Source organism: Nycticebus coucang, chromosome 9 (genome assembly GCF_027406575.1).
Source record: "Nycticebus coucang isolate mNycCou1 chromosome 9, mNycCou1.pri, whole genome shotgun sequence".
Classification (NCBI taxonomy): domain Eukaryota; kingdom Metazoa; phylum Chordata; class Mammalia; order Primates; family Lorisidae; genus Nycticebus; species Nycticebus coucang.
Genome location: NC_069788.1, coordinates 111,450,114 through 111,470,656, shown reverse-complemented (window position 1 = coordinate 111,470,656; position 20,543 = coordinate 111,450,114). Strand labels below are relative to the sequence as shown.

General features: G+C 43.1%; 1 protein-coding gene across 3 annotated transcripts; it reads left to right on the top strand.

The window, feature by feature from the left end:
* Window positions 1-151: 151 nt before the first annotated feature.
* On the top strand, window positions 152-18,629 carry COQ6 (coenzyme Q6, monooxygenase). 3 transcript variants are annotated; one of them, XM_053601757.1, is made up of 12 exons: window positions 152-344; window positions 3,722-3,856; window positions 5,170-5,228; window positions 5,541-5,664; window positions 13,943-14,073; window positions 14,777-14,884; window positions 14,961-15,023; window positions 15,221-15,328; window positions 16,978-17,180; window positions 17,260-17,375; window positions 17,553-17,719; window positions 18,498-18,629. In XM_053601757.1, the coding sequence occupies exons 1-12, from the start codon at window positions 179-181 to the stop codon at window positions 18,525-18,527; spliced, it is 1,410 nt and encodes a 469-aa protein (XP_053457732.1). In that variant the 5' UTR covers window positions 152-178; the 3' UTR covers window positions 18,528-18,629. The 3 variants fall into 3 exon arrangements, with proteins under 3 accessions (XP_053457732.1, XP_053457733.1, XP_053457734.1); XM_053601758.1 differs by lacking the exon at window positions 3,722-3,856; XM_053601759.1 differs by lacking the exons at window positions 14,961-15,023; window positions 15,221-15,328.
* Window positions 18,630-20,543: the final 1,914 nt, after the last annotated feature.

Below are 20,543 nucleotides of genomic sequence, written 5' to 3'. Positions count from 1 at the left end.
GATTGGCTTCCAGGGCAGCTTCCAAGGATTGTTTTCTGATTGGCCTAGAGCCTTCGTGCGTTTTATTTCCGGTTCTGAGGACGCGGCTGAAGCCCACAGGATTGGAGGGCTCTGCACCGGAAGCACTACTGGAGGCGGGGCTGGCAGGGCTCCGAGTGCAGCTGCGCAAGGCAGTACCATGGCGGCCCGCCTGTCTGTCAGCCGGTGGGGGGCTGCACACGCAGCGGTCCACAGAAGTACGCTGGTGTCTTGCTGGAGGAGTTCTGGCACCTTGGCTAACACCGTGTACGATGTGGCGGTGTCCGGTGGAGGCCTGGTGGGCGCTGCCATGGCCTGTGCTTTGGGTAAGTTCATCTCCAGGCCAGTCGTGGCGGGGAACTGGGCTGCGGAAGAGCGGAGAAAGCCATGGGAGCTTTTACACTGTTTGCCCAGCGACTGTGCGTCGCGGGCCACAGTCTATCCCCTGCCCTTTTAGAGGAACCCCGAGCCAGTGTTTGGCCCTTCAGGGTCCACTAGGGTCAAAAGTGGGAGGGGCCTTGTGAGTCAATCCTTCCTGTGGGGAAATAGGCCCGCCCAGTGCTAAACAGCTTTATTGAGGTATAATTTACCTGCCGTAACGTTTAAAGTGTACGGGTTAATGGTTTTTAGTAAATTCAGAGTCGTACAGCTTTCACTACAATAAATTTTAGAATATTTTCATCACCCTAAAAAGAAGCTAGGAACCCATTAACAGTCGTTCCTCGCCGCATCTTCTCAATCCAAGGAAACAACTTGTCTACTTTCTGTCTATAGATTTGCCTTTTCTGGACAGTTCTATATAAATAGAATCTACTTAATGTTTTCAAGGTTCATTTGTGTTATAGCCTGAATCAGCTTCATTCCTTTTGATGGCTGAATAAGTATGATTCCATTGTATGTATATACCACATGTTATTACTTTATCATTGATGGACATTTAGGTTGTTTCCACTTTTGCCTATTAGGAATACTGCTACAATGAACACTTCGTGTACAAGTTTTTGTGTGGACTTAAGTTTTTGGTTATGTTGGATCTTTTACTAGCAGTGGAATGGTAACTGTGTTTAGCATTTTGAAGAATTACCTTTTATTTATATTTATTTATTTATTTTGAGACAGGGTCTCACTATATCACCCTGGGTAGAGTGCTGTGACATCGCAGCTAACAGCAACCTCAGACTCTTGGACTTAAGTGATTCTCTTGCCTCAGCCTCCCAAGTAGCTGGGACTACAGGCACCTGCCACCACTCCCAGCTATTTTGTTGTTGTTGTTGTAGTTGTCATTGTTGTTTGGTAGGCCCAGGCCAGGTTCCAACTCACCAGCCCCTAGCTGCTGAGCTACAGGTGCCAAGCCTATTTTTATTTGTTTATTTATTTGAGACAGAGTCTCTGTTGCCCAGGCTAGAGTGCCATGGCATCAGCATAGCTCACAGCAAACTCTAAACTCCTGGGTTCAAGGTATCCTCCTGCTTCAGCCTTCTGAAGCTAGGAATACAGGCACCCACCACAGTGCCCAGCTAGTTTTTTCTATTATCAGTAGAGGCAGGGTCTTGCTCTTTTCTCAGGGCTGGTTTTGAACTCCTGAACTCAAGGGGTCCTTCCACCTTAGCCTTCTGGAGTCTTAGATTACTGGCTTGAGCCACCAGGCCTTGCTGATGATTTTTTTCTTCAGGTTTACATTAGTTTTGTTTCAAGCTTGAAACATCTATATATGTCCCTCTCACGTTATTTGTAATTATTTATTGTCTGGCTTTTTTTTCTCCAAAAAATGCTGCATTAAATAGCTAATAAATAAATAATAGCTGAAAAATAAAATATTGAGCCTGGCTGACTGTATTTTATAATGTGTTTGGAAATCTAGTTCTTTTCTGGTTTGTTTCCTTTTTTCTCACCTAATAGACTTTGAACATCTACTTTATGGATTAAGAAAATAACAGCATTTGTACCTAGAGATACTAGCCACCTGGAAAGAAATAGTTGTTCTGCTCTCAAGGAATTTAGAATCTAGCAAAGGAAAAGGTTTGTAAACAACTAATGGAAGGTAAAGAAAGCTCTCGGGCGGCGCCTGTGGCTCAGTCGGTAAGGCGCCGGCCCCATATACCAAGGGTGGCGGGTTCAAGCCCGGCCCCGGATGAACTGCAACCAAAAAATAGCTGGGTGTTGTGGCGGGCGCCTGTAGTCCCAGCTACTCGGGAGGCTGAGGCAAGAAAATCGCTTAAACCCAGGAGTTGGAGGTTGCTGTGAGCTGTGTGATGCCATGGCACTCTACCGTGGGCCATAAAGTGAGACTCTTTGTCTCTACAAAAAAAAAAAAAAAAAGAAAGAAAGAAAGCTCTCTTACAAGAACAGGCAACTGATCTATCCTGGGAAGGAGATGCTTAGGCCTGGTGGAAAGAAAATGCCTGGATAGGGGATATTTAAGTGGGTAGGACTGTAAGGTGTAGCTGCCCCTTAGATCAAGGACAGAAGTATGTGGGACTAGAAAACAGTTCCCTCTGCAGAGCATAGTCCCATGCTCCATCCTCCACAGCTGTGGTGCTGCAGTGCAACAGGAAACACCATGGCAACCTTGTAGCCACTCACCTGCCTGTTCATTAGAGCTGACTTTGATTTTAACACCTTCTGCTTTTTAAGTTGTAACAGTGCCTCTCTTCCCATTTAGATTCTAAATAAAAAGCAGATTAAGGTTTGTGGGCTTTTTTTCCATCATTACTGAGTAAAACCTCCAGTGTTTCTTCTCTCTGGTAATCACATCACATTGTTTTTCTCCTTTCTTGGCAACTGCAACTCACACCCTCTTTCCTTATCTTTCTCCTGACACGGTGGAAGGACTCTGTCCTGCACAGTTGCTCAGTAACTGACTGCAAGGCCCATTTTTCCTTCTCTCTATAGATGTTTCAGGGTCAGATTTGTAAGCACACTTGATGTATTTTTGGTCCCCTTTTATAAATTCTTTCATTCTTTATTGTGGATTTAATTTTGACACTGCTGCAAGTTTTGCTTATTTATGCCATTTTTCTGTTGAGTAGAAATTATAATTTTTAGTGACTTAATAACTTAGAGGATTGGAAATAACTGGTATTTAAATACTATAGTTTTCCTTTCTTATTTCATTCTTCTTAGGGCATTCTATTTGCTAGTTGTGAGTTTTGCAGTTATTTGCTTCTTTGCACATGGCATGTAGTAGTGGACTTTGTTCTTGAGAAGCCTGCAAATTGTGGGTAGGGTGGTTCTCACGGCTGAAATGGTGGTTATATATTATTGCTTAAGACTGTATAGGTAGTATTTACTTTATGTATTCCTGTAAGAAATTTGTATTCTAAGGGTTTGGGAATTAGTCTTGTTTCAGTAGGATGTTGAAAGCAAAAAACAGTATGAGTTTAGTTTTTCTTTTTTATTTCCCCTAGAACTTTTTCCTTTTCTTTCTTTCTTCTTCTTTTTTTTTTTTTTTGAGTCTCACTTTGTCAACTTGGAGATGAGTGCTGTGCCCAGCACAGGGGTCAGTTTATTTCCAGGATTAGATTTATTTAATTAATATAACCCCTAAGTACCTGGGTTAAGAGGGACAGCCACCTTCCCAAATGTTCTCCAGACACTGTGCTAATGGCAGCTTTTTCTTATTGTTTCTCTTGGTAATGGGAAAGGGAATAAATTCTTGATCTTCCTAAAGTGATACCAAATACTGCTTTTTTTCTTTTTTTAGGGCATGATATTCACTTTCATGATAAGAAAATCCTGTTGCTAGAAGCAGGTCCAAAGAAAGTAATGGAGAAATTGCCAGAAGCTTACAGCAACAGAGTCAGCTCCATTTCCCCTGGCTCTGCAACACTTCTCAGTAGTGAGTAGAGGACCCTTTTATAGATTTCAGTCTCCTTTCTCTCTAAGCTTTCCAGTATGTCCCATAGGCAGAGTCACTAGAGGATCTGGCAAGGAGGGAGCTCCCTGAGGTGGGCCGAGAGTTGGTAGTGTGGCTTTGGTAATCTAACTGCGCAGGTGAAGACAAGGACCTGAAATTGTTAATGTGTCAATTCCCAGTCTGGGGAAGACATCCTTGAGACATGTGGGTCCATTACGTAGACTTCATTTGGGATGTTGGGACATTATGAGTTGGCAGAACTAAAACTGTATAAACTATGAAGATTCATTTCTTGTAACAGCATCTTCTGCATTCCCAGAGTCACTCTAGCAAGCTAGGGAGCCAGCATGCAAAATTATTTTGGGGTGTAGATGAATGTGTGCTTATGTAACCACATACAGAATTATCATTAGGTCTTTGCCAGATGTTATCTGCTCACACTATCCTCTCTAAAATTAAGCTCTTCCTTCACTCTCTGGCCCCTAATACTGCTTCATTTTTCTTTATAATATTGATACTACTTACTGACATTATTTTATGTGTTTACTGTTCATCTCTCCAACTAGAATGTCAACTGCAGAGGGCAGGGACTTTGTTTCCCCCTTTATGCTCAGTATCTGGAATTGTACCTGGCAATAGTAGGTACTCAGAAAATATTTCCTCAGTGAATAAATCTGTTCAGTGCCATGAGTTAAAAAATAAAAAGTCTTTATCTAGGGGGGGTTTAACTTCAGTAGGAGGTTGAAAGCAAAAAACAGTATGTGTTTAGTTTTCCTTTTTTATTTCCCCTACATTAGACCTTTTTTTTTTCTTTCTTTCTTTTTTTTTGAGTCTCACTTTGTCACCCAATAATCTCAAACTCTTGGGCTCAAGCAATCCTCTTGCCTCTGCCTCCCGAGTAGCTGGGACTACAGGTGCCTGCTACAATGCTTGGCTGTTTTTTTAGAGATGAAGTCTCTTCTCTTTCTCAGGCTGGTCTTGAACTTGTGAGCTCAAGCAGTCTCCCCACCTCAGCCTCCCATAGTGCTAGGATTACAGGTGTGAACTACCACGCCCAGCCACATTTTGATCTTTTGATCATGGAAGCTGGGCTTTTTCATACTGTAAACTCTGGAACGGAGAAACAGGGTAGCTACGCTTCTAGTGTCGAACAGGATAGAAGTAGAGAATATTTTTTTTCTATAATTGTAGAATACCAAAAACAACCTCATACTTAAAAGGATGGAGAAACAAAAGGGATCCCAGGAGCCCAGGTTCCTGAGAAGTGACTGGCCTACAGATGCTTTCTTTTGTAGGTTTTGGTGCCTGGGACCATATCTGCAACATGAGATACAGAGCCTTTCGGCGAATGCAGGTGCTTCTTTATCGTTTTCGTTTTTGTCGAGATGTCTTGGTCTGTCTTGTGTTAAGATATTGGTGTCCACATTCTCCAGGTTTTCTATGAATGTGAGAGGAATTAGATGAAGTTCACATTCAATCCAGGGAAGTTGGGGAAGCATTCCTGGGAGAATTTTCTGCTTACATTATATATAATATCTCCTGCCATAGAGGCTGACAGATTGTGATTTTCTGCTTGTGTCACTTAGGAAAGCAGTACTCAGTTTCTGATTGGATTAATGCTTCCTTTTCTTTGGTTTTAATGCAAACTTTCCTTTTGTATTTCTAGGTGTGGGATGCCTGCTCAGAGGCCTTGATAATGTTTGATAAGGATAATTTCGATGACATGGGCTACATAGTAGAGAACGATGTCATTATGCATGCTCTCACTAAGCAGCTGGAGGCCGTGTCTGGTGAGACATCCATCTTCCATCTTCCATTCACTCTCTGGAGAGTGATCTGCCTCAGCACTTACTGGAAAAAAGGACACCTTTTACAGATACTGAATGCCCACCATAAAGAAATCCTCTGGTGCCTGTGGCTCAAGGAGTAGGGCGCCGGTCCCATATGCTGGAGGTGGTGGGTTCAAACCCAGCCCCGGCCAAAAAAAAAAAAAAGAAAAGAAATCCTCTGGTTATTTCAGGGTTATTTCTTTTTTAACAGCTTTACTCAGATACAATGTAAGTACCATAAAATTCCTCCATTTTAAGTGTATAATTCAGTGACTTTTATTGTACTTACAGGGTTGTATAACCTTTACAATATCATTCTTTTTTTTTTTTCTTTTTGAGACAGAGTCTCAATTTGTTTTCCTCATAGCAACGTCAAACTCTTGGGCTCAAGTGATTCTCTCCACCTCCTGAGTAGCTGGACTACAAGCACCCGCCACAACACCCAGCTGTTTTTAGAGACAGGGTCTCTCTCCGATCTGAATCCATGAGCTCAGGCAGTCCACCTGCCTTGGCCTCCCAGAGTGCTAGGATTACAGGCATGAGCCACTGAGCCCAGCCTAAAATATTATTTTAAAACATTTTGGTCACCTCAAAAGGAAACCCATTTATAGTCATTCTCTATTCTCATACCCAGCTCCTGGCAAGTACTAATCTGCTTTATGTCTTCCTAGATTTGTCTATTATGGATAATTCATGTAAATGGAATCATATTATACATATTCATTCTTTTTTGTTTTTATTTTTTAATGAAATCATAGCTGTGTACATTAATGCAATCATGGGGTACAATGTGCTGGTTTTATATACAATTTGAAATATTTTCATCAAACTGATTAGCATAGCCTTCACGGCATTTTCTTCATTATTGTGTTAAGACATTTATATTCTACATTTAGTAAATTTCACATGAACCCTTGTAAGATGCACCGTAGGTGTGGTCCCACCAATTACCCTCCCTTCATCCATCTTCCCCCCTCCCCTCCCCTATACATATTCATTCTTGTGCGACTTCACTGAGTGTATTTTTAAGATTCATACATGTCGTAGCATGTATCATTACTTTTTTCCTTTTTATTAAATAGTGTTCCATTGTGTAGATATACTATATTTTGTATATTTAGCTATTAGTTGCTGGACATTGGGTTGTTTCCACTTTTTGGCGACTGTGAATAATGCTAAATAATCGTATGTAAGTTTTTGTATGGACATTATGTTTTTCTTTTTTTTAAGAGACAAGAGTGTCACTTTGTTACCCTCGGTAGAGTGCCCTGGTGTCACAGCTCACAGCAACCTCCAGCTCTTGGGCTACTCTCAGCCTCCCAAGTAGCTGGGACTACAGGTGCCCGCCACAAAAAGCCTGGCTATTTTTTGTTGCAGTTTGGCCGGGACCGGGTTTGAACCTACCACCCTCAGTATATGGGGCCGGCGCCCTACTCACTGAGCCACAGCCGCTGCCCCCTGGACATATGTTTTCATTTCTCCTAGCTAGATACTTAGAAATGGAATTGGTGGGCCATATAATAATTCTATGTTTTTCAGAGAGCTGCCAAACTTTTTTTTTTTTTTTTGAGACAGAGTCTCATTAAGTTGCCCTTGGTAGAGTACCATAGCATCACAGTTCACGGCAACCTCAAACTTGGGCTTAAGCGATTCTGTTGCCTCAGCCTCCCACGTAGCTGGGACTACAGGCGCCCGCCACAATGCCTAGCTATTTTTTTTTGTTGTAGTTGTCATTGTTATTATTATTTTTTTTAGAGACAGAGTCTACTTTGTCATCCTCGGTAGAGTGCTATGGCATCACACTCACAGCACCCTCCAGCTCTTGGGCTTAGGCAATTCTCTTGCCTCAGCCTCCCAAGTAACTGGGAGTACAGGTGCCCGCCACAATACCTGGCTATTTTTTATTGCAGTTTGGCCAAGGCCGGGTTTGAACTCACCACCCTCAGTATATGGGGCTGGCATGCTACTCAGTGAGCTATAGGTGCTGACCTGTCATTGTTGTTTTAGCAGGCCTGGGCTGGGTTTGAACCTACCAGCCTCTGCGTATGTGGCTGTTGATACAACCACTGTGCTACAAGCGCTGAGTCTGCCAAACTGTTTTCTATAAAGGCTGTATACCATTTCATTTTTTCATTTCTCCACATCTTTACCAACATTTATTTTCCCTTTTTTATATTTGAGAACAGGAAGAACAGGGTCTTGCTCTGTCCCCGAGGCTGGGGTGCAATGGTAGGATCTTAGCTCACTACAACCTTGAACCACTAGACTTAAGTGATCCCTCTGCCTCAAATTCCTGAGTAGCTGGGATGACAGATACTTGCTCCCATGTCTGGTTAATTTTTCTTATCTTTTGTAGAGATGGGACTTTCATCTAGGCTGGTTCTAAACTCCAGGCCTCAAGTGATCCTCTCACTTCAACTTCCCGAAGCGTTGGGATTTCAGGCATGAACCACTACACCCAGCCCTTATTTTCTTTTTGTAAAAATATTATAGCCATCCTGGTGGCGCCTGTTGCTTAGTAGGTAGGGAGCTGGCCCCATGTACTGAGGGTGGCAGGTTTGAACATGGCTCCAGCCAGACTGCAACAAAAAATAGCCAGTTGTTGTGGTGGGCGCCTATACTCCCAGCTACTCAGGAGGCTGAGGCAAGAGAATCGCCCAAGCCAAGGAGTTGAAGGTTGCTGCCACGGCACTCTACCAAGGGCTACAAAGTGAAACTCTGTCTCAAAAAAAAATTATAGCCATCCTAGTGAGTGTGGAGTGTTATAATACTTTTTTTTTCTTTGAGACACAGCCTCAAGCTGTTGCCCTGAGTAGAGTGCTCTGGTGTCACAGCTCACAGCAACCTCCAACAACTGGGCTTAAGCTATTCTCTCGCCTCAGCCTCCCAAGTAGCTGGGACTATAGGTGCCTGCCACAACGCCTGGCTATTTTTTGGTTGTAGTTGTCATCGTTTGGCAGGCCTGGGTGACAGGTGCCGCCTGGATGGAGGCCCGGATTTGAACCTGCCACCTCTGGTGTATGTGGCTGGCACCTTAGCTGCTTGAGCTAAAGGTGCCATGCCTCATAATACTTTCGATTGCATTTCCCTAATTACTAATTGCACTGAGAATCTTATTCGTGTCCTTATTGGCCATTGTGTATCTTCTTTGGTGAAATGTCTGTTCAACATCTTTTGTCCTTTTTTTTTTAATTTGACACAGAGTCTCATTATGTTGCCCTTGGTAGAGTGCCGTGGTGCCAGAGCTCACAGCAAACCTCAAACTCTTGGGCTTAAGCGATTATCTTGCCTCAGCCTCCCAAGTAGCTGGGACTATAGGCACTGCCACAACGCTTGGCTATTTTTTTTTTTTTTTTTTTTTTGTAGAGGCAGAGTCTCACTTGATCACTCTCGGTAGAGTACCGTGGCATCACACTGCTCACAGCAACCTCCAACTCCTAGGCTTAGGCGATTCTCTTGCCTCAGCCTCTGGAATAGCTGGGACTACAGGTGCCTGCCACAACACCTGGCTATTTTTTTGTTGCAGTTCGGCAAGGGCTGGGTTTGAACCCACCACCCTTGGCATATGGGGCCAGTGCCCTACCCACTGAGCCACAGGCACCGCACCTGGCTATTTTTTTGTTGTAGTTGTCATTGTTGTTTGGCAGGCCTGGGCTGGGTTCGAACCCATCACCTCCAGTGTATGTGGCTGGTACCCTAGCTGCTGAGCTACAGGTGCTGAGCTTTTTTTTTGTTTTTGAGACAGAGTCTCACTATGTTGATGTCGGTAGAGTGCCATGGTGTCACAGCTCACAGCAACCACCAACTCTTGGGCTTAAGCCATTCTCCTGCCTTAGCTTCCCAAGTAGCTGGGACTACAGGGGCCTGCCACAAACGCCCTGCTATTTGTTTACTGGCAGTTGTCACTGTTGCCCAGCTATTTGTTTGTTGGCAGTTGTCATTGTTGTTTAGCTGGCCCAGGCTGGGTTTGAACTTGCCGGCTTCAGTGCATGTGGCCGGTGCTGTAACCACTGTGCTACAAGCACTGAGCTATCCTTTTTTTTTTGGAGACAGAGTCTCACTTTGTCACCTTTGGTGGAGTATTCTGGTGTCATAGCTCACAGCAACCTCAGACTCTTGGGCTAAAGTGATCCTCTTGCCCTCAGCCTCCCAGGTAGTCCAGGTAGCTGGGACTACAGGTGCCCACTACAACTAAATTTTTTTTTAGAGATGGGATCTCACTCTTGCTCCGGCTGGTCTGAAACTCCGGAGCTCAGGTGATCCATCCACTTTGGCTTCTCAAAGTACTAGCATTATAGGTGTGAGCCACTGCGCCTGGCCTCTTTTGTTCATTTTTAAATTGGATTGTCTTTTTATTTTTGAGTTATAGGCGTTCTCTATTTAATTTTGGCTATAAATTTATCGGATGTAGGTAGCACCTGTAGCTCAGTGAGTAGGGCGCTGGTCAGATACACCAAGACTGGCGGTTCAAACCCGGCCTGGGCCAACTAAAACAATAATGAACACTACAACAAAAGTAATAGCCGGGTGTAGCAGTCCGTATAGCCTATGGCTAGGAGGAGAGAGTTATAAGAAATATTTATATAGCTTAGTAATGGAACACCTTGGTGGAAAGGGCATGGAGAGGAATTTAGCTCTCCTAACAAGCATGAGAGCTCGCGAGATGAGAGCAGTGGTGAATCGGCAGTCTTTACACCTGTGGTGTTGAAAGGCACAAGATCAGCCTTATATTAGGCTGAGGAGAAGGCAGTCAGGAGCATGTGCATTCTATCACGGACTCGCTTCCTCTGGCTCTGTCTCCTCTCCTGCCTGCAGAACGCCAGCATGGCGTCTCTGCTGAAGATTACCAAGCTCTGCTAAAGACTATCTTTCTAAGAAGACTGCTTTATTCTCTTAATTTAAGACACTCTGTCTCTCTGTAACCCTCTAACCCTAACCCTAACCCTAAGTAGATAGTCCTCAGGCACCTAACAGACCTGAGCAAGGTAACTTAGCGGTCCGCATCTGGAACCTAGTTAAGCCAGGCCCGAAACCTGGCCAGTCCTGGGCCCTGACAAGTGGTGTCAGGAATGAGATGTGACAGTCAGGCATTGTATTGGGCACCTGTAGTCCCAGCTGCTCAGGAGGCTAAGGCAATAAAATAGCTTAAGCCCAAGAGTTTGAGGTTGCTGTGAGCTGCTCACAGTACTCAACCGCTTGAGACAACAGCTTGAGACAATATCTGAAAAAAAAAAATCAAATGTATGATCCACAGATATCTCAGGGTCCTAGAGAGAGAAAAACTGCAAATAACTTAATGCGTTTTTTGGGGGTTTTTTTGTACAGACAGAGTCTCACTGTACTGCCCTCGCGTAGAGTGCCATGACGTCACATGGCTCACAGCAACCTCTAACTCTTAACTCTTGGGCTTACGCGATTCTCCTGCCTCAGCCTCCCAAGCAGCTGGGACTACAGGCGCCTGCCACAACGCCCGGCTGTTTTTTTGTTGCAGTTTGGCGGGGGCTGGGTCCGAACCCGCCACCCTCCACATATGGGGCCGGCGCCCTATTCACTGAGCCACAGGCACCACCTTTGTTTTTGTTTTTGTTTTTGTTTGAGACAGAGTCTTGTGTTGCCCTCAGTAAAGTGCTATGGCATCACAGCTCACAGCAACCTCAAAACTCTTGGGCTTAAACGATTCTCTTTGCCTCAGCCTCCCAAGTATTTGGGACTATAGGTGCCTGCCACAATGCCCGGCTATTTTTGGTTGCAGTTGTCATTGCTGTTTTAGCAGGCCTGAGCCAGGCTTGAACCTGCCAGCTTCATTGTGATGGGCACCCTACTCAGTGAGCTATGGGCGCCGAGCCTAATGCTTTTTTTTTTTTGCAGTTTTGGCCGGGCCGGGTTTGAACCCGCCACCCTTGGTATATGGGGCTGGCGCCCTACTCACTGAGCCACAGGCGCCGCCCACTTTTATATATATATATATATACACACACATATATATGTATATACACACACACTAGTGAATTGAAGCAGGAATGGAGAAGGAACAAAGGAATCAGTAACTTGTTATGATCAATTACTTTTAAACATCACTGCACTCAGACCAAGTTAAGGGCTTTTTATGAGAGATAGTAGTTCATCCATGTAATGAACTACCATACAGCTTTTAAAGATAATCTAGTTCTGGCTGGGCAAAGTGGCTCTTACTTGCAATCCTAGCACTTTGGGAAGCCAAGGTGGCTTGAGGCCAGGAGTTCAAGACCAGCCTGAGCAACAGTCAGACCCTGTCTGTAAAAAAAAAATAGAAAAATTATGCCAGGCAAGGTGGCTCACATCTGTAATCCTAGCACTCTGAGCGGCCAAGGCTGGCGGATTGTTTGATATCAGGAGTTAAAGACCAGCCTAAGTAAGAACAAGACCATCTCTCTGTTAAAAACAGAAAAACTGAGGCAGAAGGATCTACTGAGCCCGAGGTTGAGGTTGCTGTGAGCTATGATGATGCCATGGCACTCTACCTTACCACAGTAAGACTCTGTGTCCAAAAAAAAAAAAAGGAAAAATTAGCCAGCACAGTGACATGCATCTGTAGTCCCAGGTAGTTAGGAAGCTGAAGCAGGAGGATCATTTAAGCCTAGGAATTTGAGGTTGCAGTGAGCTATAATGATAACACCTGTACTTTTGTCCAGGTGACACAGCAAGAACCTGTCTCAAAAAAAGCAAAAAAAATGGAAATTAGGCTCAGCGCATGTAGCTCAGCAGCTAGGGCGCCAGCCACATACACCGGAGCTGGCAGGTCGGAACCCAGCCCGGGCCTGCCAAACAACAATGACAATTACAAAAAAAAGTAGCTGGGCGTTGTGGTGGTGCCTGTAGTCCCAGCTACTTGGGAGGCTGACGCAAGAGAATCACTTAAGCCCAAGAGTTGGAGGTTGCTGTGAGCTGTGATGCCACAGCACTCTACCAAGGGCGACATGGTGAGACTCTGTCTCAAAAAAAAAGAAAAGAAAATTAAGGTGGTACCTGTGGCTCAGTGAGTAGGGCGCTGGCCTCATATACCAATGGTGGTGGGTTCGAACCCGGCCCCGGCCAAACTGCAACAAAAAATAGCTGGGTGTTGTGGCGGGCACTTGTGGTGGGCACTCGTAGTCCCAGCTGCTCGGGAGGCTGAGGCAAGAGAATTGCCTAAGCCCAAGAGCTGGAGGTTGCTGTGAGCTGTGATACCATGGCACTCTACTGAGGGTGACAAAGTGAGACTCTCTAAAAAAAAAGAAAATTAGCATAACATATAGGTGAAAAACAAGTTATTTCAGATGATCCCACTTGTGAGAGTGTGTGCACATAGGTGCATAGGAAATCGTCTAGCAAGCTATGCACAAAAGCTCTGTCTCTGAGTGGCATGATTAAAGGTGATATTTTTTTCCCTTTAACTTTTCTTTGTCCAGATTTTACAATGAGCTTATTATTTAAACTGCTCTATTGAGGAATGACTGACATACAATAAGGCATAGATATTTAATGTCTACAACTTGATGTTTTTATGACTAGAAAATAAGATGATTTCTAGTGGAAAGAAAAATCTTTTTTTTTTTTTGAGACAGTCTCACTCTGTCACCCTGGGTAGAGTGCTATGGCATCATAGCTCATGGCAACCTTAAACTCATGGGCTCAACTGATCCTCTTGCCTTAGCCTTCCCAGCTACTTGGGTGCCCACCATAATCCTGGCTAGTTTTTCTGGTTTTTTTGTTTGTTTGTTTGTTTTTTTAATAGAGATAGGGTCTTGCTCATGCTCAGGCTGGTCTCAGAACTCCTAGCTCAAGCAATCCACCTGCCTTGCCCTCTTAAGAGTGCTAATCACAGGTGTGAGCCATCACAGCTGGCTGGGAAAGAAAAATCTTGTGCAATGTAGAATTTATTTTAGCCTGTGATGTTCCTACCCTCTCTGCTCCGAAAGCACACATGTAGAGTGAAAATGGAGAAGCTTATGTTCCCATAAGGATGGGGAGAAGAGTGCCTCTGGCTGAAAATACACTGAGAGGTTTCCTACCTTTTTGTTGTTGTTCACATTGAGTGATCCCTGTGGCTTCTGCATTTATCAGCTTTTAGAAAATAGCCGTTACATGCTTTTTATATTTTTTTCTTGTTTGCCAGTAATGATAAGGTAGTGCTAGCCTAAGACCTTGCTTTAGGTTTAATTATGGCTTTTCCACAGCTGTGTGGCCTGCCTAATTTTATTTTTTTCTCTTGACCTCCCAGATCGAGTGACAGTTCTCTACAGGAGCAAAGCTGTTGGCTACACCTGGCCTTGTCCATTTCCTGTGACAGACTCCAGCCCTTGGGTTCATATTACCCTAGGTGATGGCAGCACACTCCAGACCAAATTGTTGGTAGTTGAAGATTCTTATTTGCCAGGGGTCTTGATTATCTATGTCTTATCCTAAATTCCAGGGTCTTTAATTTTTGATCTAAGCTATAGTTTAATTGTAGGCAAATTATAAAGACAAGTACCCATTTAAGCCAACTCAAGACAGTCTTGTAAATCCTGTATAGGAAGCAATTTAATGGGTCATCTTTGGTCATGAAATAAAAGATACCTAGACCTCACAGGGACAGAAACCAGAATGTCAGGAATTGAGGCATTCTTTCTCCCTCAGGGATCTGTGGTCATCCATCTCCTTGCATCTCATTTTTTCTCCCTCTCTTTCTTTCTTTGCTCACCAGCTTCCCCTTTTATACAGCAGCCACTTCTAACCTTATGTAAGGACTGTTGAGCTCCAGTGCCTGCCCGATAACTTTCCTTATTCTCTATTTCAAATATTGAGAGTCTCTGGTGGAGTTTAACCTATGTCAGGCACTTTTTGGGTCAGATGTCCAGTTTTGGGTCTATTGGTTGAGACTGAGGCGATATATTGTAGGGTACTCCTATAGGGGCTGTGAGAGAGGCAGGTCTGATAAAAAGTTTCCTATTAGAGGTGGGCTTATCAATATTTAGGACAGAAAATTTTGGTGGGGGGTACAGAGAAAAACTTCTGAAGCCGTCTTGATTTATGAAGAGGTTGTAAGACTTAGTAGGCTCTTGCTTCCATGCAGATTGGTGCAGATGGTCACAACTCAGGAGTACGGCAGGCTGCTGGGATCCAGAATGTTAGTTGGAACTATGACCAGTCAGCTGTTGTGGCTACTCTGCATTTATCAGAGGTAAGGTCCTGAGCTGTCATCTGGTGATTCTACCCAGAAGTACTTTGTACTTCTCATGAAAACTTATCTATTTCAGGCCACAGAAAACAATGTAGCTTGGCAGAGATTTCTTCCCTCTGGGCCTATTGCTTTGCTCCCGGTAAGATGTCCTTCTGGCTAGTCTGCTTAGGTGCACTCAGCCATCCTCTTTTAGGACTTCACTTTCTCAGCCTTTTTCTGGTTTTAAGAGAATTGTCCAGGCTACTTTGTTTCTTCTTCATGTCTTCCTTTTTATGCTTGAGAACTCCCAAATACCAAAGAGTCTTAGCCCTTGGTATCAATGTTCTTTTGACACAGCTCTCAGATACCTTGAGTTCCTTGGTTTGGTCCACATTCCATGAACATGCAGCAGAGCTGGTTAGCATGGATGAGGAAAAATTTGTAGATGCCATTAACTCTGCCTTTGTGAGTATTAAGTATCCAGCTGATGATGTGTTGCAGGGGTGAATATAGAAATGTGTTTTTTTCTTTTAATTATTTTTTATTTATTTATTTTTCTTTTTTTGAGACAGAGTCTCAAGCTGTTGTCCTGGGTAGAGTGCCATAGCATCATAGCTCACAGCAACCTCTAACTCAGGCTCAAGTGATCCTCTTGCCTCAGTTTTCTATTTTTAGTAGAGATAGGGGTCTTGCTTTTGCTCAGGCTGGTCTCAAACTCGTAAGCTCGCGCTATCCACCCTCCTCAGCCTCCCAGAGTGCTAGGATTACTAGCGTGAGCCACCTCGTCTGGCAGAAAGGTGGTTTTGAATAAGGAAAAAGGACAAACCAGTCACCTGCACCTTTGTAGCTATAATGCTTGATCTGGATTATGTGGGGGAGAGCATCTAGGGAAATGGAAAACAATAGAAATAATGACATGTATGTGCTATTGAGGGTCATGGGCTACCATTAATGCCGACTGAGACAGCTGCCTGGGTGGTGGTTAGCATTGGCCTTTTTTGAAACTTTAATTATTTCAATAATTTGGAATAGCTTTAATAGGTCCCAACTACTTTGAAACTTGTTTCATTGGAAGTGTTCCAAGGAGGGACAGAGCACATTTCAGCACACAGCTTAAGAGTAAGCTTTATAGGCAGACATGGGTTCAGTACTGGTTTTACATGTTAATTTCTGGGAAAATGGAAATAGTACTACTAACTTCTCAGGAATGAATAAATACTAAAAATCAGGCTGAGTGTAGTGGCTCATGCCTGTAATCCTAGCACTCTGGGAGGCCAGTGCAGGTGGATTACCTAACCATAGGAGTTCTAGACCAGCCTGAGGAAGAGTGAGACCCTGTCTCCACTAAAAATAGAAAAACTAGCTGGGGATTATGGTGGGCACCCAAGTAGCAAGGGGAGGCTGAGGCAAGAGGATCGTTTGAGCCTAAGCGTTTGAGGTTGCTGTGAGCTATGACGCCATGGCACTGTACCACGATGACAGAGTGAGACTGTGTCTCATATTACCTAGTATATTGTAGGTGCTCAACAAATGATAATAAGTATTCAGGAGGAGATCATATGGACAGTCTTTTGGAGCCTAATGCCACATTTATTTAAATTTACTAAATTCATTAATAGTAATAATTGCTCACATTTGTTGTATACTTACTCTGGGCCAGATACAAGTTAGAGTTTTACATGTATTTATTGATTTAATTCAGTAAACCTTTGCAGTAGGTACTATTATTATCCTCATTGTAAGACAGAAATAGAATTGGGAGGATGTTCTGAGCACTAGAGGAGAGTCCTAGAGGCAAGAGGATATTGTATGATGAGCTGTGTTATGGCTGGCACGTGGTTACTGAGCACTGGTGCTAATGAAAACTGAAGCTTGGAGGTAGGGAGGGGCCTGCTTCTGAGTAGTCTGGCTTGATCCTAAAACCTGTGGGGAGGATGGGAAGATGACTTTTGCATTTGTTTGAGGGGCTTGTTACTTGTAATCTTAATCAGTTTAGGCAAATTAGGTAGCATTACCTTTAGCTTTAGTTATAAAAAGGGTTTCCTTGTTGAATGTTTAATTCCCTGCTAGTCAGTGATCAAATTTCACCTTGTCTTGTGGCTGATGCTGCTCAGTGGAGTGATGCGAATCACACGGACTTCATCGACTCAGCTGGCACTGTGATGCACTATGCTATTGCCCTTCTGAAGCCCACTAAAGTCTCAGCTCGCCAGCTACCTCCAAGCGTAGCCAGGGTGGATGCCAAAAGCCGAGTACTATTTCCTCTTGGCTTGGGACATGCTGCTGAGTACGTCCGGCCTCGAGTGGCACTCATTGGGTAAGATGATAGCAGAGCAGGGCTGTTCCCTTCTCACTGTGCTGCCAGAAGCCACACCTGAACTCTGCTTTATTCTTAGGGATGCAGCCCACAGAGTCCATCCACTCGCAGGACAAGGTGTCAACATGGGCTTTGGGGATATTTCCAGCTTGGTCCATCACCTTAGTACTGCAGCCTTCAATGGGAGAGACTTAGGTAAGGATTCAGGTACCTTAGAGATGTATCCAGCAATCATATAGTTGGGGAAAATCAGAGCTCCACAACAGTCCATAGTAGCAAGATGAGATAGACATAAAATGTATCTCATTTATTAGGAGAGGAAAACATACTTTATTTTTGGATTAGGAACTTAACCTTTCCTCTGTTCTCCAGGCTCCATGAGCCACCTTACAGGGTATGAAACAGACAGACAGCGTCACAATACTGCTCTTCTGGCTGCTACAGACCTACTGAAAAGGCTATACTCTACCAGTGCTACTCCAGTTGTGCTGCTAAGGACGTGGGGCTTGCAGGCCACAAATGCACTATCTCCACTGAAAGTAAGTGGTCACTCATGCCTCTCCAAGATTCTTGTTCATGGAGAAGTTACTTTGTAAAACATCTTTTAATTTCTGTGAATTCATTTTCTTGGCCATAAAATTATCATCTGTTTGCTTTTCCAGTGATCATGAGCTTTTGTACTTGCTAGGTTTGTTGATGTTAAGGTCCATATTTAAGCAGTAACCTTATGTATATGAGGGGGCTTTAAAATGGTGAATAGAGACTTGTAAAGATAAAGATGTTTAAACTCCTTTAGCTGGGCCACATGTGGTGCCTCATGCCTATAAGTCTAGCACTCTGGGAGGGCAAGGTGGATGGATTGCTTCAGCTCAGGAGTTAGAGACCAGCCTAAGCAAGAGCAAGACCCTGCCTCTACTAAAAATAGAAAAACTAGCCAGGGATCATGGCAGGCACCTGTAGTCCCAGCTACACAGGAGGCTGAGGGAGGAGGATCACACCAGCCTCCGAGTGTAAGGTTGCTCTGAGCTAGGCTGCCACAGCACTCTACCCAGGGTGAAAGAGTGAGATTCTGTCTCAAAAAACAACAACAAAAAACCCAAACCAAATCAACTCTTTTTGCTGCTTACCTGAGAAACTTCCATTTAAAGATACTTTTTCTTATTTTTAGCTGAAATAAAATAGGGACTCTTGGGAGGGAACTAGATGGGACTTTGGCTAAGTTTTTACTTTTATCACTTTGGATATTTTATTTTCTTCACCTGTACTCATACCCTGCAGTGTTAAACGTGTCACTCACCTTGTTTTATTTTTCTCCAGGAACAGATTATGGCCTTTGCAAGCAAATAAGTACTCCTCTTGTAGAGATTATGTTGATGAAAAAAAGGACATCCTGCCCAAGACTGTGTCACACAGTTTTCAGATTTAATTTAATACGTTCATTTTGCATTATAATTCTCATCTCTTTTCCTTTGCTAATGGCCCATGGAGCCCAAATAATGAGCAGTCATTTGCTGTGAAGAGGATGTATTAGTCAAACCAAGGGAAGAAAAGAACAGTTTGGTTGAAAAGAACATTTTATTATTAAAACAAAAATCATTGAGGTGCTGTCTCATTCATTTTCACTTGGTTAACAATTCTTTCATAGTGAAGATTTGTACAGTTGGGTTCCCCCTGCCCCACACACACTGGTCATAAATTTATATAATTGTTTTTTGATGGCAGAATTAGAAATACTCAATTGATGCATTTTTGGTAGAATTGCTGTTTTTAAATTAACATCAGAATGCAAATGAAATATGAATTGCTTTAACCTTTATTATAGATGCATTGGACTTTCTGAAAAGAAAACCAGATTTTATTAATGCTAGTTATTACTTCACAGCACCAGATTTTAACTTTATTTATGATTCCTCTCTGGGACACCACTGTTTAATAAAATAATAAATAATTTCATTGCACAGATTTGAAGACCTCAGGAACCAGGTCAAAAGAGAAACCGATTAGCAGCAGAAATTTATGTGTAGCGCAGACCTTTAGTGGTGTTTTCATAGTACCAGAGATACCTCTTGAAGAAATGTTTCAGGTCTGTTAAATCTGCTCACTGTAAAGAACATCTTGCCCAAAAGTCTGATTTGAAGATGAAATGAGAAGAAACAGTCTGTTTTTGAACTAAGTAAGCAATTCTTGGGAATAATTTTTAAAGGCATGAGAAATCCATTACCATAGGGGAGCTTTTCAGGCAAATGTAGAAAATGTATTAAGATACTAGAGTAAAAAAAATATCAATGTTACAACCTTCCTGGAATCTCAGGAAAAATGTGCCCCAAATAAAAGATGCTATGAAAAGCTCTGTATGACTACTAGCAGAGACTGTAGAGACAAGATCATTTTTCATAAAAAAAGAGAAAAGTGGCCTAGGTGTGGAGAACACAGATTCTCCAAAAGTATGCAAACAGTTTTAGGCAAGATGAAGAATTTTAAGGCAAACCTTGCAAGGACCTCCATGACCCACAGAGGATGTTTTTCATATGACAGTGATAACAAACAACATCTACCACATGCCAGGCCATGTCCTAGTATTTTAAATACATTAACACATTTACAGAGCAGAAACTAACCAGCAGTATTAGAATCTATAGGATCCCTTAATGAGAGGCCCAAAGAGTACAATGGCAGCAAAATGGACATTGTACACAAATTGCCTTTTTTTTTAAGAAATAAAAGTTTTCATTCTAAATTGCTCTTAAAATGGGCAAATTGGTTCATTCTCCAGATGTTCTAATCAAGATTAATAAAATATATTTAGATAAATTTCTGGAGTTAGAATACCTCTGTTCATGAGTTCAGAAGGTATTTGGGATGACCAAAGAAGCCTACTGAACAATGTTTGCTCCTCTACAAAATGGACCCTGTTTATAAGAAGTCTCAGATACAGTCTGTAGTGGTAAAGGCCAGGGAATCTTATGTCTCTGAACCTGTCAAACAGGGGGAGTCTTTAGTGAACGCACCTTACCTCCTGGGGTAACAACTTGGTTTCTACTGGAAGAAATAGTCTCCCTAATATCTGGGACGTTTAATGTACTATGACTGGTCTAGCCCCCTACTTTTTTGATGAAGACGGTGAGGGGTCTATAAATCTGTCACATATTAAAGAGACCATAAAGAACTTAAAAGGGTCTTTCCTAAAAATATTGAAAGGCTTTGGAAGGAGCATTAGAGCAAAACTAAAAACACTGAGAAGGTAGGTAGATTTTATTTTAGCTCAATATATGGAGGGATTTTTTTAACACAAGAGTCCCACATGGAATGGGCTATCTGAACATGCCTAAAGAAGCTGAAAGGTGAGGGAAATAGTGTACTGGG

What these genes read in the sequence shown, in the direction of transcription:
- COQ6 (XM_053601757.1), top strand. Translation starts at nt 179, where the DNA reads ATGGCGGCCCGCCTGTCTGTCAGCCGGTGGGGGGCTGCACACGCAGCG. An exon ending in CTCTGCAACACTTCTCAGTA is followed by an intron (nt 3,857 to 5,169) that starts GTGAGTAGAGGA and finishes TTTCTTTTGTAG; the next exon opens with GTTTTGGTGCCTGGGACCAT. An exon ending in CTACTCTGCATTTATCAGAG is followed by an intron (nt 14,885 to 14,960) that starts GTAAGGTCCTGA and finishes TATCTATTTCAG; the next exon opens with GCCACAGAAAACAATGTAGC.